Below are 18299 nucleotides of genomic sequence, written 5' to 3'. Positions count from 1 at the left end.
TAATTTGTAGTACTCAGGGTAAGATTGAAATTGCCTGTTTGGGCTTGTCTGGTGCTTGCTTCCCTCTCACTCCCTTTCCCCCCTTCCCTTCCTGCATCCCAATGTCACGGTGCACTTGCTGGATGTGACAGATGAATTGCATTTTAGTCTCTCGCCAGAGAGAGCCGTGTTAAGGAAGTGTATGTTTCTTGCTGTTAGTTGAATGACCGAGACAAACAGGCAAAACAGGCTTGCAGACAGAAAGCAACTCCGTCTCTGCATACTGACTGCATAAAAATCTTCACAAATGGTACAATAGACCATAACTTGAAGGTAAGTGGTCGCTATGGAGCCTAGCAGAGTAGATACAGCTGACCACCCTCAAACCCTGAAGTGTTTTTACACTCAGTCTCCATATGGTTGGGTGGCAAATGTGTTGTATATACACCCGAGCAGATGTGTGTGGCCACCCCCTCCCACAAAACTGGCCGCCATGGCACAAGCTTTTCTGTTCATCCACAGTAGTGTCTGTTCTTCATGCACCATGTGGGGTTGAAGCATTCTCAGAGGGCTTCAATGCCAATAAAGAAGGTTTAAAAAGCTGACCCCTAACAGTCGTGTGTTTTTAGGGGAGTTAGGTGGATGTTGTCTTTAAACAAATAGGCCAGGCTGTGTGAATGCATCCCTCTGAAGGAGCGAGGCAATTATGTGGATCGTATTGCCCCTGGATGTTTTGAAAATGTGACTTTAAAAAGGAGGCTTTGTGGATGACAGTTTGACCTCTGACCTCAGCAACAGATCTAATTTCAAAGTTTGGTGCTTATTTTTAGGTTCCACCAGAGCGAACTTTAACATCAGTGGCCTTTGACCCCTTTGTGAACTTGACAGCACTGATTATTAGAGTTGTGTGGAAAATGTTGAATTAAAAAATTGGCTGAAAATTTGGCTGAGTTTTGGCTGAGACAGTATTTGAATTGAACTGGCAGCATCTGCGAAGCTTGTGACACACCAAACCAACATCAAAGAATGAGCAGCGATGAAAGCTGACTGTGTTGCCTCGTGTCACCTGCATCTAAGCCAAAAAGTTGCACTTGAACACACAGCAAAGACTTTTCAGCATACAGCATACAGCCAACAGCCAACTCAGTAGGAGGCAGTAGGAGGCATTCTTTATACAAAAAGGGAAACCAAATCTAGGACTCCAGATATACAAACCGTAAACAAAGCAGTGCTTAAAATGTTGAATATCAGTTCACTGATGGACAAAACTCCACCAACATGGTCCAACTAATATCGATCCTGCAGAATAACATGCCTTGAAAACTGAGCTGACAGATGCTCAATGTTCCGGCTTGGTGTGTCAATTCAATGAGGCCTACAAAACCTTAAAACTTTCTAAAAACTTTCTACAAAGTGTATATCAGAAGAAAAAAAAAATTAAATGTCATATGAGCAAGTATCAAACTTGTTGCTGTAGTTTGAAACTTCTTTTGGCATGGGCTCTTTCAAACTTTCTTTGTTTTATCAGTGGGTGCTCCCCAGAGGTCAATGAACTGTCCATATTAACCGTCTGCTAGCTGACTACTTCAAATTTGATGTAACACTATTTATGTTCACAACAAACTACAAGCACTCCTCATCACCCTGCAGTATAGTAGTCAAACCATGCCCGTGTTCATGGATTTCATGAATTGTAATCTGACCTGAGTTCAAAGTCTATCTATACAGATATGTATATATTGTTTTATGTACTTGCTCAATAATGACATTTTGTTAATTTTTAACCAAAAAACTGAGGGGGTTGAGGGGGGATCTTTATTGTAGGTTTAAATTTAAATGTGATTTCCAATACTAGCTCTGTTTCCATTTGTAAAGGCACACAACCTTATTGTTTATGAGACTTTTGTAGTTACATAAGTGTCCGTGTAGCTCAAACAGTAGGGTATTTTTATCATAGCTGATAACAATGTTTTTGTTGAATGCACTATAAGTTGCTTTGGTTACAAGATATTTTTTAGCACTTTTGCAAATGTTTGTCCAAGCAAGTTTAGATTAATTTTGCTGTTTATTTCTGTGCCTCTGTATGATATGCCAATGGACAAAACAGGGAAAACAACTTCAGACTCATTGTGAGGTCAGAACCTGTCATTCAGTCCAGTTCCAGTTTCCAAATCAACCTGGCATACTGCCTTTAGCCGGGACAGGAAGTGGGTGGAAATGGACTTCCTGTCAGGATGTGGCTCGTGAGAGCGCAGCACAGAGTACAATCGTATGCTACGTTCTCACCCAGACTACAGCACCTGTGCTTCCTCTACGCAGGAGCTCCGTCTGAGGCCCAACAGACCTCTCTCAGAATTGTTTCCTCCACTACACACAGTGCTGACTGATGTTCTCCTGGCTTTACTTTGATGCTTTATGTCCAACTCGAATTTTTCACATGTATAGAATATGTCTATAGGTTCTGCTCTTTAGATGGATATAATGTGAAGCACTATGGCGGTTTCCCAATGGTACGATCATATTGTCACTGCTGTTGCCAAGTGTTTTATTTAAATCTTTACTTACCCTGTGGATTTGTTGTGCGTTGCAGAAGTTTGGCATAACCGAGATGAAAAACAGAACTTCCTTCAGTGTTTTGATGCTCAACTGGTGCGTGAGGAGAAGAGATTGGAAGTTGAAGAGGAGCTCAGAGTTCAGGTGGGAGTAGAGCTGTCATCAGGGCGGATCCTGGGGCCTGTGATGAAGGACGCTCAGTAAACACATATTAAACCTTCCAAAAGTATGAGGAGTGGGGCCCTCAGCTTCATAATTTTGTCTTGTACCCTTATGAATTCAAACCCTGGTTGGGAGTGAAGAAATCAACACTCTCTCTGCAATACATTTTATAAAAGTCATAACACCCTATGAAAACAAAACACCTCAGCTCATTCACTTCCCTTGTGGCCTAATTAATTTTTTTCTCTATCTCCATCTCTTTGCCTTAGGTGGATGAACTGATGAGACAGGAACTGAAGAACCTTAAACTGGTGGTGGACAGAGACAAGGGAAAGAAAAAGAAAAAAGTCAAGAAAAGCAGTAAAAAGGTGAAAGGCATGCATACTTCCTAGCAGATACAACCTTAAGCACATTCTAGATGCCCTGCATGAGTGACAGTGTACAGATGCTCAGTGCTCCCTGCTCCGATTCTAGATGGTGACTGGTCTGTAAACGCCTGTAACGTGTCGTTTAGTCTGGATGGATTCAGATCTTGAGATGTACTCTCAGCCTTCTGTTTATGCACCTTGTGTTAGGGGCCTTGGGGTCATACAGTGATTTGCCCTTATGACCAGGAATGTGGGCTGGACAGAGAATTAGTAAAGGTGTCTTGCCCTCGTCAACTTGTGTTTTGATAGGGCCCCTTTTCCCCACCTTCTTTACCACACACACATAAGCAATATATGTCTAGTGGAGCAAAGACATATATCCGTGGGTAAAGTACGTTTACATACACAAGAATGTTAAATGTGGCTTATTGACACTGGCATTTGAATATGCTTCCATAAATTCCTGAACCCAGAAACAGTGTTATCAGAATGTTGACACTTTACGACTTACTGCATCACAACGGTCAATACTAGACATTCATATGTGCAAAGTGCACACAATAAACACAAATTATTATGCTAGCAATATCTAGACAGAATAATAAACACAGACAGAGTTAAATGTGAATATGTGTGTTGCTGTTTAACTGTGACCTATAAATATATGTGAATATAAAGGTGATCAATCCATCTCTGTATTTCCTGCAATCAGTCAGTATTGTGTCTTTTCCAAAACAAGACGCAGAGGAAAAAAGGCCTCATCGCATGCCAGCACAAGAGCTAGAATTCCTCAACAACATATTTGGCGATCTGCTTGAGTTGTTTTACGCTGAGAGGTTTTGACAGCTAAATCGGTCACAGACGCTGTCTGTCTGACGTGTGTAATTTATACACAAATATGTTTTATCATTAATCATCCTGCAAATGCAGGCTCATGCAAATCGTGTTTAGCTCTGCTGGCATAAGACTAAATTCCATTTTCTCACATGGTTGGTATATTGAACTTTACTGTGATTTTCAAAACATTCAGTGAATTTTGGAAGCCATGCAATTTGGGTACAGCAAATGAAACATTATGCAACAGGGAGGGCTTGTTTGTTACGTGAACATGCGATGCCTAACTTGAGCTAATACTAGCAGGAGTTCACTCTGTCAGTTATATAATTGCAGGCATCAGTGTTTTTAGGAGAAAGCTACTCCATTCGCAGGGTGTTTTCGATCTTAATATCATTGACCTGCCAGGAAATTATCTAACATTTTCCATAAAAATATTTAGGGGAATCACAGTACTCTCAGTCCATTTGGTTTCTGAGAAAAATCAGTGGATATGTTCTATTCCTCATCCAATAAATATTTAGAACATTTGGTAAATTATCATTTAAAAAAAAAACCTGGCTGCTAGTCCTGCTAGTCTGGTTCATTTGTGGTTTGGAAAAGGTCTGAGTTACAGCAGGTTCCAGGGTGTCTCCAGCAAGCTGAATAAAATGGTTGTATTGTGAGTTCTTTATGGATAATCAAGAAAACACAGTGACACACAGTGTAATCATGTAATTTGTTTGTTAAGGCAAGTCACCAGATGTTTTTCAGGATTTCCTCATTTTGGGTGCAAGCACATATGCCACATCTGTTATTAAGATTTTTCATTATAGAGTCAGAATTTTTAATATACTGAAACAGACATGTACATATTCCCTGCTGTTAAAAGAAAAATAAACTTTCTTTACAGTCTGACACTAATCTAGGCATACTTTGATTTACATTATGGCTTACTTCAATCTATTTTAATACAAACCAGGGCCTGGTTTCCCAAAAGCTTGGTAAGCCTAAGAAGTTCGTAAAAACGATCGTACGACTGATCTTAATATTACGGTCTGTTTCCCTAAAGCATTGTAACTTAAGTAGCACTTGAAAATCATCGTAGATCTACAAGTGCTCTGGAGTAATTGTTAATCCCTAAGTGCATCGTAAGAAGACAGATTTATGCGTTCACCTGCAGGGCAATCGGCAGATTAAACCTTTAACTTGATTCAAATGCAATGTGATTTTAATATGAGGATTTGATTGTGCTTTATTGTACACTTTATGACTCGTTTTCTTATTTTAGTTCTAATTAATTAATTAAATAACAAATATAGAAATACACATTTAAATTAAATGACTGAACAAAAAAAGAAAAAAAAGACTAAAATAAGTAATGTAGGAAATGTTTAAAGAACTGGGGGGAAAAATATGTCTTACTGAAGTGCACGAAAAACAGCTATGTATTTGATCTGAAATAACGTCTCACTCTCTCTCGCTACACTGTGTATAAGCAAATTAATTTAAATAATTTTATGCATTAAGCAGACGCTTTTATCCGGCTAACATTTTTTTACCTAACATAATATATAAATATATAAAGTATATTATATATTGCTATGTAAAGTATAATATTTTAGACTATAATATAATATTGTATTGTATTGTGTTATAGTTATTATACTCAAGTTGTCTGTCTGGAGTGCAGCATTAGGTAAACGTCAATAAACGATAGTGTACTACAATTAAGAGCCATTCTATAAGGTGACATTTCAGCACTTGATAAACGGATAGCGACTCCTAAGTAGTACTTAAAGCACAGCTACATGCAACTGTGTTAAGTGCATTGTTGGGAAACGCACGTGAAACAATAATGAACGATCGCAAAATTACTCGTAGAAAACGCTCTTAAGCTCTAAGATTAATCTTTATCAGGAAACCTGGCCCAGAAAAATGAATACTGACAAAATATTTTACTACCCTTGTTGATTTCATAATTATTTTCATATCTTGCTGTCCATAACTAAAAACATGTTTTCTTTGCTTTCAGAAAAAAAAGAAGGGGCGAAAGACTGGAAAGAAGAAGAAGAAGAAAGAGAAAGATCTCACAGCTGACAGGTTTGAATAACCAAACTGGTTTAAAATGCAAAGTCTGTTTCACAAGAATATTGAAATGTAGTTTAATCATTGCTTAAAGAGCACGTTTGACCCTTGCCACTGTTTGCACTGGGAGATGTAGATCAAATGTTAAAGAGTTCTGCAGTAGAGGGATTGTGTCAGCTCAGGGGGTGACTGGCGGACGTCCATATGGAGCAGAAGAATTCATAGCTGGCTTTGAAAGCTGTGATGTAATAGAAGGTTGCGTCAGATCCCAGCATGACTGATCAGTTTGCAATGCTGTTTCTCTTGTTCTTTCTCTTAAACTTTTTGTTTTCCATCTAGGACCATAGAATCTCTGTATGAGGAGCTTGTAATGGAAGGCTTCATAATCAGGCCAAAGAACATCAAGTTGACAGATTACATTGGTAAAAACTAAACACAATCACCACAGAGATAACAGTCACTTCTTTTTAGTCTTGGACATTCTGTAATTACCTGACCCAAAACTGGTGTCATTGGTCAATTCTTGTTGAATTGATTGCAAATTCTGTCATTACCTTTATCCTGTCGTTCATAACCTGTATGACTTTCTTTATTTTGCATTTACATTACATGGTTCAAGTATCCCAATTCTGATTTTTTTTGTGCCCATGTGGCACAGATCAGATATGACCCATGAACATATAAGCAGGGAAAACACATTGATCCCAGCATTCTCAAATCAGTTTCAGGCCTCATTCAAATGTGGAAATGTGAACTCTGTTATGAATCGGACACATGCATTTGCATCTGTCATGTAAGTCATGTAAACTGGTCAGCAAAAGAATCTGATTAAGTCAACAAATTTGAATTGTTCATCAAGACCTGCAGTATAAATGTGGCCAAAATGTCCTCTTTTATTTTCCACAGATGAAAGAAAGTCACACAAGTTTGGAAAGACATAAGGTTGAGTGAATAATGACTGGATGTTTAATTATGGATGAACTATCCCTGATTAAACTAAACATTACAATCCAAAATATTTCATTCTGTTTTGAAGATGTAAACATTTCAGTTATATGACCATTTTTTTCCTATTGAATAGTCTATAAATGTTGTACATATTTCTGAAAAAGCGTTAAGTATTTAACAAAAATGTATTAAAAATATAGCAGCATATCAACCATAACCAACAAAGTTTAGATCTATGAAACTATTATGAAATATAATTATACTTAGCTAAGTTAAGCATGTTTAAATAAATTGATTATTTATTTATTTATTTTTTGTGGATAATTTATAAAAAAAAAGTCATTTACATTCATTCATTTGATGTTGTTGTTGTTATTAATATTATTATTATTATTATTGGACAGTCAGATCTTATAGTCCTCTCTGTCAGCTGTGAAGACTAGATCTTAATTTGGCACAATAAGTTGAAGGCCCCTTAGGAATCATTTCCCTCCCCTCTGTTTCCTGGCACAGTGTAATGCCACATGAAAAGAGAGCTCTTGTCCCAGTTCAATGGCTGTGGTCACACTTATGGACTCCAAACTGCCTCTGAAGTCATATGTTTACTAAACATTTCAGTATTCCTGCTGATAATTCTTGGAAATAATTAGTATAGCTAAATCACATAAAGTACATAAAGTCCAATCTCAGAGCTGTATCTTTGAAGTGAACATTTATTGTGCATTGAGAGGTCTTTTCTAGAACAACTTACAAACACTCCTTTCAGTGGTTTTCATGTGTAACTATTTCTTACATCTCACAAGCACATTGAAATCAGAGCTAACTCAGTAGTATAGCAGTGTAAATGATGTTTTATGATGCAATAGATTGGCCAGCGGTTCAATCTGGATTTTACTGCTAAAGCAACTTGATCACAGACACGTGGCAAGTGCTGAATCACATCCCTGTGAACGTGTGTGTATCACAATGGATTTTATGACTCATCAACGCTTCAACTCCACAGCGTAGCAACCTAATGTTGCTCTAAAATGGCACAAAATATGAAGCCTCAAAGTTTTGTTTCTGTTTAGTGTCTTCTTACTGGAACAGGGTGTGGTGTTTCAAGTTTAGAAACCACATCGACTGCTATGAGATGAAACAACTGACATTGTTTTTTTATTACATTCCATGGAACCAGGGTTGTAATGATGATGTGATGCAATGCTGGCAAGAAGCCATTGATGTCTGATGTTTCATAACATGTTTAAAGCAGTCTGGCATATGTTCTTCCTTGTCTTTCTAGGAGAATACAGTTACCTGGGCACAACATTGCGGCAAGCAGATATTGAGCCCATGCCATCTCTGTCTGATGTCAGACAGCTCATTGCACTCTATGGCGTCCTGCCTCTGGGTGAGTGTAACCAGCTCTGACTAGTCAGGCCTAGTCAACACTGCTTCCCTTCATTTTAGTCATATAAAATGCACAAACACACCTGGTGTCTGGTACTACTCCGGTGATGCCACTATAATGACGTACGTTTTGCTTGTCTGCAAAATAAGAGAGAAATATATTTTAAAAAAAAAAGATTTTATACCCAAAACACATTCTCAATCTAGCAATAGTTTTTTGCTTTTGTTTTTGCCTTGTAAGACATCAAATAATCAAAGTATGTTTTGATTGTTACCATGTATTACCATGTCATTACTACAGTTACCCCTTTTTTATTTATTAAAAAAATTGAGAATAATTTAAAAAAAAAAAATTTAGAATCATGAGATATTTTATTTGAATATATCTTTATATTAAAATTTTAAGAACTTAAAGTCTGAGAATTACAACTATTAACAAAACTATTGATATTACTTGTTAATATTTTAAAACATTCACATAAACTTTCACTTTCAGATGAAAACGACAATTAATTTTATATAATGAACAATATATAAAATATTTTATTTTTACAGTATTTTAAAAAGATTGCTCCTGTATTAAAAAAAAAAAAAAAATGTCATGTATCTCCTCCAAAAATGAACCGAGCTCACCTGGATGCATTATGAAGCAACAAACAATGTCAAACTATAATAATTAGGCTTTTGAGGGTAAAAATTTCCACCATTGGGCTTAAAAACCTTGAAGGAACTTTATAGTGGCTCACATCAATTTTTCAGGAGCAGTACTATCAGATCCATGCACACGTTTGGCTGTGTGTGTGTGTGTGTGTGTGTGTGTTAGAGTAGGTAACAGAACGCACTCTATCTGCCCTTCTGAACTGTACTTGACCCTAAGCTGCTCATAGTCTTTTGTAACTTTCTCTGGAGCGAATGCTTCATTGCCATAGCAATGCCTGGTGTCCCATATCACATTATCAACACCAACATTCATGCTATACCACTCACTTCTCATTTAATAACCCAGCATGGGCTCAATGGGATCAGCACAGGGACCAGGCAGATCATACACACGCTGTACTGGTGGGCTGTAACCTTAACAACACTTTGTGATTCGTGGCCCTAGACAGATAAGGGTTACCACATAAACAGAGTTCAGTGCTTAAACAAAGACGCCTCAGTCAGCAGCGGCAAAACAGTCACACACAGGAGTCGAACGTCTATTTCCCTAATGATCTCTGTGGTATAAAAGAGTGCGATGTCTCTCCAGAGGTACCTCATTGCGGCATTCCCAGAGGAGAGTAATAGATCATCTACACAAGTAGATGCAAGTACAAACCTGGATTGCTCCCAATACAGCAAAAGCAGAGCAAACTAAATCAACTCTGTCTGGATGCAATGAAAATTCATCCTATCTATTGTGCAATATTATTGTGATTTATATTTTTTTTTTATATCCTGATAATTCAAATGTTTTTTTACCTAAACTCTACAAACTCACTTCATCTGCATCTACTTCGGAGAGCAATGGCTAAAATCTAAAAATATAATTATCAATCGATGCATAGAACCAAATCCACATTTTTTCTTTCCTGATAATCCTTCACACTAGGATGTGCATCACAAAAAAAAAGATCTGTCGCTACTTCCATTTTGTTGTGACTTTAAAAAGGTGGAGAAAAATCTTCCCTATCTTTTGTCACTGATGTCAAAGATTGTGGCTCATCAAACTTAGCAGTATTTTGGCACAAGTTACTTTATAATTTGACTAATGCTCATACAATATCTGGCCAAGTGTTTTTTACATGTTAGGCTGTTAAATGCATTTACAAAATTGACATTTTTTATGGTCAATTTTCAATGTTTATTTTAAGGACATTTTTGGTTGATTCTACACACATTAATTTATCCTAGAAGCAAAACTGATGTAGTGCAAGTCTTGCTAAAAAGAGGAACAGAGAGATAGAGCAAGATTAATCATTAGAATCATTATCCACCTTCTCAATTCCTACTCAGTATGTGCTTTCTAATAAGACATAAATCCTAGATTTATGTATTTTTGATAATTGACCTGAATTGGTCTGAAGTATGTGTCTCTCTAAAGAGACCAAGTCTTGTTAGATCTACCCACTAGATTTAATTTTCTAACCATTTTACTGGGCGGACTCAAGCAAATCTAATTTGAGCATATCTAAACTGGTAGTGGTTAATTGGGACAGTGTGAAACACAGGAACAGTGTTGTTTAGAACAACTGTTTTGTATAGATGGTTGTAGAAAAGCACATGTTTTTCAGTGTCCCTCATTGTGCTTGTCTGTAAACCGTTTTATACTTGATAAATTTTGCAGGTATTCAAAGGTCAAATGGACTTCCTCCATAACACAATGGCCCTTTTAACAGGTCTGTCGGGGGAGATTAGGAAGTGCAATCCAGTTTTGAATAATCATGTTTAAAACGTGGTGCATGGGAAGTGTACACGCAGATATACATTCATTCATGCATAAACATACACATAGGCTATGCTCCATTCTGCACACTTACAATGTGTAGTAAAAATAGGCACTCACTGGTGATGGTGAAGTCCATACTTTTGAATGTGCAGCAATGGGTGGCTAAATAAAAATGTCCTATGAGAGACAAATGAGCTTCCTCAAGGGGGCGCTTACCGGCCTGGAAAGTTGAACTCTCCATTGAACCACATGCAAAACTCGAGATGTTTATTTTACTGGAACCATTTGTACACTAGAAAGTAATTTTGTTCAAATGATTAATTAAGGATTCATACCTGAGACACAGCTGGAACTCCTAAAGTTTTTATAAAAATAGTTTTAAAAACTTATTCAGCTTACAAAAACAACTGTGATCCAACCTATACATCCAGTTGAGACAACTGAGCCTTGTTTGTGCAAGTCTGGTGAAACAGTATTCAGATACTGTATCTTGATAGCTACGTTCAATTTATTACCTTATAAGTAATAGTATTTCTTAACTTTAAACTTTATATAACAGAAAAATGCAGCAGCAGCTTTGGCTTTGCATTCCTTGACACATTTCAACTTCAAAAAATGTCAAAAGTGGACAATAGCCCCAAAAGCATGAACATAAGCACACATAAAGTATTATACCACTTGATTATGATTTTATGATATTTTAAGTCTAATTTAAAATTACAATTTAATATTATTTACGATAGTATTTGAATTTGGATATAATCTATACCTTACTCGTGCAACACACAGCTTGCACACTGTGGTGATTTTGCTGTTTGTATCGCCCCCTGCTGCATACAGATAATAAAGGGGTCATATGACCTTGCTAAAAAAAACATTATGTTGTATATTTGGTTTAATGCAATTGGTGTATGTGGTTTAAGGTTAAAAACACATTATTTTCCATAAAATGTACATTATTGTTACTGCTCTATGCCCCCATCTGAATATTTGGGTTGAACTGTTTTGGAACAGTGTTGTTAAAGGGATACTCAACCCCAAAATGAAAATTTTGTCATTAATCACTTACCATTTTCTCTTCTGTGTCAGCCGCGACACAGGCTGTGCTATTTTCTTTCAAATCAAGGCGTAAATATACATAGAAACTGTATCCTTGTGGCGCGGCTGACACAGAAGAGCGTACACTGCCTGTATACAGCTCAGATTCGCCTAAATGATGCTATGCTGATGTGGAGTGACACAGAGGAGACAAATTGTTGAATAAAGTCAACAACGATACTACAGCGAGAATAAAAGTCACACTTTCTTTCTTTGCGTGAACATTTGGGCGGTGTTATGCAAATCTTCCCACACAGTGACTTAGACGTGGGGGCATGTTTAAATAAGGCTTTGATAAAGAATATCTCTTTGGGTTTGAGACTTTAGTCTTTGCAACTTTAGGGATCTATGCACAAACATCTTATAACACCCCAATGAGAATGAAAATGTGACTTGTTTAAAGAAATAGTTCGCCCAACAATAAAAATTAGCTGAAAATTTAATAACCCTCCAGGCCATCCAAGATGTAGATGCGTTTGTTTCTTTATAAGAACAGATTTTGTGAAATTTAGCAGTACATCAGCTGCTCACAAAACATTAATCAATGAGTAATGTACACAACTCAATGAACCTCTTATGGAGTGAAAACCTGTGCTTTTGAATGACAAATCCATTATTAAGGCATTTTCATTTTAAACCATCCCTTCTGGACAAAAAAGAAGTACATGATTGCTTGATCTGTGCATATTTTCTCCTGATTTAAATCAGATTACTAAAATGCTCCAAATCGGTTCCGATGAAGAAACAAATTCATCTACAATAGCATGTATCGCATGAGGGCAAAGAATGTCTGCAATGTTGTTGTTTTTTCTGGGTGAACTATTCCTTAAAAGGGCAATGATTCTGGTTATCACTGAGAGATGAAGATGTGAGGACAAATACCCTCACATGCAAAATATGAGCATGTATATGTATCACTAGAGTTCTTTCTATGCCCTCAATGCTCTTATCTCAGGGTGGGTTACACATACTTCTTTTCACTTCATAGGAGTAGTCCACCCAAATATGAGAATTCTGACATAATTTTCTAACCTTCATATCAATCCAAACTTGTATTCTCCCATGGAACACAAATAAATAATTCTGAAGATTGATCATGTTCTTTCTATTCACTTATAATGAATATGAAGTTATGAACTGAGACTTTGAAGCTTCGAAACGAAAAATTAGGTGCCATGAAAGTATGTTAAGAATAGGCCATACAAAGTAAAAGAATTCTAATATCTACTATAATATTTGCTACAATTTTTTGTGTGATGAACAAACAGAAATTGAAGATGTTATTAATTTCCCTTCCAGTGAGCATTTAACATTTTTGATTATTCCAATTTGTTATCTAATCTTTCAGATCAGTTTTGTGAACTGAATTAACTTATTCATTACAAAGATCTAACTCAAAACAGTGAAACAGACATTGCTACTTCTATCATGAACACAGCAAGAACAGATGGGTGCATGCCAAGATTTTCAGTGAATAATGACTTACTTAATATAATGTTATCAAACATGGACCACCGGTATACATTACAGTGCTTTTGGGACTCATTGAGAACAGAGACGTGATATTGCACAGCACCTGTTACATGCTGCGTCTGTGCGGACGTGTTTGTTTATGCGAATGTGTGTGTGTGTGGCCGGATGTTTGTGTGTGCACTGGTAGTCGTATGTTTGTGTATGCTTCTGTTTGTGTGTCTGTGTGGTCTCACATTCATGCCCGCTCACTGCATCCTGAGCTCTGTTCAATCGCAGCCCTTTTACCACGACATCCATCAGAAGGATCTCACACCACCTGTGTCTTAGCTCTAGAGAGCCATTAAACTATTGTTCTTCTATTACTGTGCACCGGCAGCCAGAGCAATCAACCTTTCCTGACATCTGACTTCCTAATCAAATGAGTATAGAGTTCGCAGTATAGTTCCTCCCTGTCTTTAGATATAAATGAATTATTGGGTGAGGTGTATTAGAGTTTAAACAGCTGGAGTCAAAGGGGATTTTCCTTCTTTGTTACAACAATATTATATTGCAAAGTATCTCGCAATCCTCTTGAGATGACTTTTGAACAATTACTCTTATTATTCCACTGGTGTATACCGATGGTTATCTGATATACAGTATTTGTGCAGAATAATGTCAGTCAAATTAATGATGATAAAAGTGCAAGAGGTCAAGATCGATGATGGGAACATAGAAAAAGGATAGAACACTCACTGCTCCCTCTTCTGGTCTCCATAGGCTCTCAGTGCGTCCATGAAAGAGGGCCCCTAATCCGGGCTCTGCTGCTTACGGGGCCGGCAGGTGTTGGAAAGAAGATGTTGGTCCATTCCCTGTGCACTGAGACTGGGGCGAACCTATTTGACCTCTCCCCTGCAACACTAGCTGGTAAATATCCAGGCAAAAGCGGACTGCAATACCTCCTGCACATGGTCTTTAAGGTGAGGTGAAATCATCTGAGGCATCTCTAAAAATACCTCCTGGGAATATAGAAAGCCAAGATTCCAATGTTGAAATTCTATAAGCTTCTTTTAGCTCCATATATCATAAAAACTGATAGAATCAACATATGCGATTGATTGCTGTGCATGTACTGTAGCTTTGCATTAAGATTTATACATCTTCTAAAATGGAGTGAAACTTCAAACTTTGCGTGATGTTTTTCGTTTATGTGAAATATTCTGGCATGGCTTCCAAACATAACCACTAATGCAAATGGAAAAACATTCCTATCTGTGTCATCATGGTGACAAAATAATTAAAACAAGACGTTGTTTACTTGATGCTTAACATTTCAAGAAGTGTTTAGTACTTAGAGTACCGTATTTTTCGGACTATAAGTCGCACCTGAGTTTAAGTCGCATCAGTCCAAAAATATGTCATGATGAGGAAAAAAAGATATATAAGTCGCACTGGACTATAAGTCGCATATATTTAGAACCAAGAGAAAACATTACCGTCTACAGCCGCTAGAGGGCGCTCTATGTCTTCAGTGTAGACTACAGGAGCACTAAGCAGCATAGAGCGCCCCCTCGCGGCTGTAGTAGATGGTAATGTTTTCTATTGGTTCATGTCTCTTAGTTCATTTGTCTTGGTTCATGTCAAATTAATTTTGATAAATAAGTCGCACCTGACTATAAGTCGCAGGACCAGCCAAACTATGAAAAAAAGTGTGACTTATAGTCCGGAAAATACGTTACATAAATAAACTTGTGTTTAACCTAGAAGGCCAAAACTTTATCCCCACATTACCTCTTCCCTTTAGTAATAAAGCTTTAGTAATAAAGTTAGGATAGTTTATTGTGCCAATATTTGTGTCCTTAAAGGGTTAGTTCACCCAGTAATCAAAATTATGTCATTAATAACTTACCCTCATGTTGTTTCAAACCCGTGAGACCTCCGTTTAACTTTGGAACACAGTTTAAGATATTTTATATTTAGTCCGAGAGCTCTCAGTCCCTCCATTGAAGCTGTGTGTACGGTATACTGTCCATGTCCAGAAAGGTAAGAAAAACATCATCAAAGTAGTCCATGTGACATCAGAGGGTCAGTTAGAATTTTTTGAAACATCGAAAATACATTTTGTTCCAAAAATAGCAAAACTACGACTTTATTCATCATTGTCTTTTCTTCCGTGTCTGTTGTGAGAGAGCAAAACAAAGCAATTCGATGTAACTGGATCTTTTTGAACCAGTTCACCAAATCGAACTGAATCGTTTTAAACGGTTCGCGTCTCCAATACGCATTAAAAAATCCACAAATGACTTAAGCTGTTAACTTTTTTAATGTGGCTGACACTCCGAGTTCAAGCAAACCAATATCCTGGAGTAGATAATGACTCGTTCTCGAGTCAAGAACCGTTTCTGTCAGACGTGTCCGATTCGAGAACCGAGGAGCTGATGATACTGTGCATGTGTGATTCAGTGTGAAGCAGATCGACACACAGAGCGCCTGAACCGAACTGATTCTTTTGGTGATTGATTCTGAACTGATTCTGTGCTAATTGTATGAGCCCAGGTAAACCGAATTAGAGCTGTAATCGGGCCTTAAAAGTTAGGCCCGACAGGTTTCGGCCCGAGCCCGAAGCGCATTCCTACACTTAATGATGGTATGTCATTATTCACTCATTATTCTCATTATAAACATGGTCAAAACTTTTCCACACCTCAGACTTTTCTTTAGTTGCTGGTGCAACCAAAACATAATCGCCAGAGGCAAGCCTCCGTTAAACCTACTCAGCATCCATTTTCACATCTTTCTCCATTTTCGTATCTTTCTCGCACTAACCGAAACACATCACATGACCGGAGCGCAAGCCCAAGCCCGACCCAAGCCCACATAAGATGATATAAATTAAGGCCGAACGAGACCGAACCCGTTAGGTCCCATCGGGTCCCATAGGATTCAGGCAAAGATCTTCAGCTCTGAACCGAAGGCTTGAATCAAGGGAAATCATCGCCAATGATGCCATTACGTCAAGCGCAAAAGAACCGTTGAACCGTGATAGAACCGTGAACGAGTCATTATCTGGTGTTCATCTTCAGTTCTCTCTTCACAGAAGTTCAGTCAGTGAACTGTTTGAGTAAATGAATTAAACGCATTGGAGACATGAACCGTTTAAAACGATTCTGTTTGATTTGGTGAACTGGTTCAAAAAGATCTGGTTACATCTAATGATTCGTTCGCGAACCGGATATCACAAACTACTGTGTGTTGAACTCAATGAGAAGAAGACAATGATGAATAAAGTGGTAGCTTTTGCGATGCTTCAAAAAATTCTAACTGACCCTCTGATGTCACATGGACTACTTTGTCGATGTTTTTCCTTACCTTTCTGGACATGGACAGTATACCATACATACATTTTCAATGGAGGGACTGAGAGCTTTCGGACTAAATCTAATATATCTTAAACTGTGTTCCAAAGATAAACGGAGGTCTCACGGGTTTGGAACAACATGAAGGGTAAGTTATTAATGACATAATTAAAATTTTTGGGTGAACTATCCCTTTAAGAGAGGAAAATACCAGGCTTGGAAGTTCTAGTTAAAGAACTGTTCCTGAGAGCATCTGGCACAGCAGATAAACAAGGCAGGATGAGGCAAGGCTATGGTGATCTTTCAGCACTTCTCCTAGTGCATTCTGGGAATTAAACCAGGTGCCAACATGACTTCCTTCTCACTTATCCCTTTTGTGAGATGAATCACTTCTCCAAATTCTTGCCCAATGCAAAGCTCTCTTGTTATAAGCAGTAGATGAAGGTTTCATTTAGGGAAGTTTGTTTGTAGGTACTGTTCTGTGGACTTCTGATTTTGCTGCTGTGGAGGCCAAAATAAATCAGACTAAAACAAATCTGCAAATCCAGAAGGCTAACTCAGATATGTGTGGGAAAAAGAGCTAGTGTTTTCTTGAATTACAGCTAAATAAATGAGCAGCGTATTTACTGGAGTCAATCCCATGTCCATTGATTCTCATTATGGAACTGAATCTGTGAAATCTTGTGTGAAAATATGCTTTGCTGAATTAATTCACTATGACTACATCATAAAACAGAAGCATATAGAGATTTCAAGTTCAATGAAGCACTAGAAAGAGTTATATTGACAGTTTCCAAACATATAGAAACCCACAGAAGCCATATTTGGCTTCGGACAGGAAATCAAGACAGAAGGCAAAAACATACTACTATAGCATATTAAATCTTATTACAGAATATAGCCTACTATGTATACTATAGTATGACAATTTTATAGATGCAGAAAACCAGATTGACCTTCTATTTTTTTTTTTTTTTGATTCCAAGGATGTATGATGGCAAGTATGATGATCCCCCTTTCCTCTAAAATACAAAAGCAGCTAGATATTTCCATGTATAAAAACCTATACATACATACCTGTGTAGAATATATATTTATGTCTTTGTTAATCAGTAGTGAACAGGAAACATTGTTTTCAGACGAATGATATTAAAAAGCATATTGTGGCTCAAGTGGTAGAGCATTGTGTTAGCAGCGCAAGGTTGTGGGTTTGATTCCCAGGGAACACATGTTAGGTAAAAACTGTTATCCTAAATACACTTTAAGTCGGTTTGCATAAAAGTGTCTGCTAAATGTATACATTTAATTTTTATCTAAAGCATGCACTGACTTCACTAATGTGGTGTTATGTGTTTTGGGGGCAGAGTTGATAACAGTCAGTGTTGTTTCTTCTCTGGCAGATAAGTGATTGTTTGTGAGAGAGAGAGCTGATGATTGTTTGTGTTGTTGTACCGTTTGGCCTGCGTTGGAGGAACATTGTCGTGTTTTGGCAGGTGGCTCGGCAGCTGCAGCCCTCAGTCATTTGGATTGGCGACGCTGAGAAAACATTCTACAAGAAAGTTCCGAAGCTGGAGAAAGAGGTTTGTCTAGCAGCAGGAAGAGAACAAGTCAGCTTCTGTTCACAGTCAGTAGAACACATATACTCATAACTTTTAATCCATCCTG

At 37.6% G+C, this 18299-nt stretch overlaps 1 protein-coding gene across 2 annotated transcripts in view; it reads left to right on the top strand.

The window, feature by feature from the left end:
• Window positions 1-18299, top strand: part of drc11 (dynein regulatory complex subunit 11) — a 42538-nt gene that overhangs the window by 22074 nt on the left and 2165 nt on the right. For both annotated transcript variants that reach the window (XM_026262127.1, XM_026262128.1), the window contains exons 10-16: window positions 2570-2676; window positions 2964-3062; window positions 5911-5978; window positions 6303-6385; window positions 8194-8301; window positions 14059-14258; window positions 18128-18214. In XM_026262127.1, the coding sequence (XP_026117912.1) occupies window positions 2570-2676; window positions 2964-3062; window positions 5911-5978; window positions 6303-6385; window positions 8194-8301; window positions 14059-14258; window positions 18128-18214 (752 nt within the window). The remainder of the gene's footprint in view (window positions 1-2569; window positions 2677-2963; window positions 3063-5910; window positions 5979-6302; window positions 6386-8193; window positions 8302-14058; window positions 14259-18127; window positions 18215-18299) is intronic.

The sequence above is a fragment of the Carassius auratus genome, chromosome 6 (genome assembly GCF_003368295.1).
Source record: "Carassius auratus strain Wakin chromosome 6, ASM336829v1, whole genome shotgun sequence".
NCBI lineage: Eukaryota > Metazoa > Chordata > Actinopteri > Cypriniformes > Cyprinidae > Carassius > Carassius auratus.
Note: the sequence above shows the minus strand (reverse complement) of the source record. Positions and strands in the feature narration are given on the sequence as shown.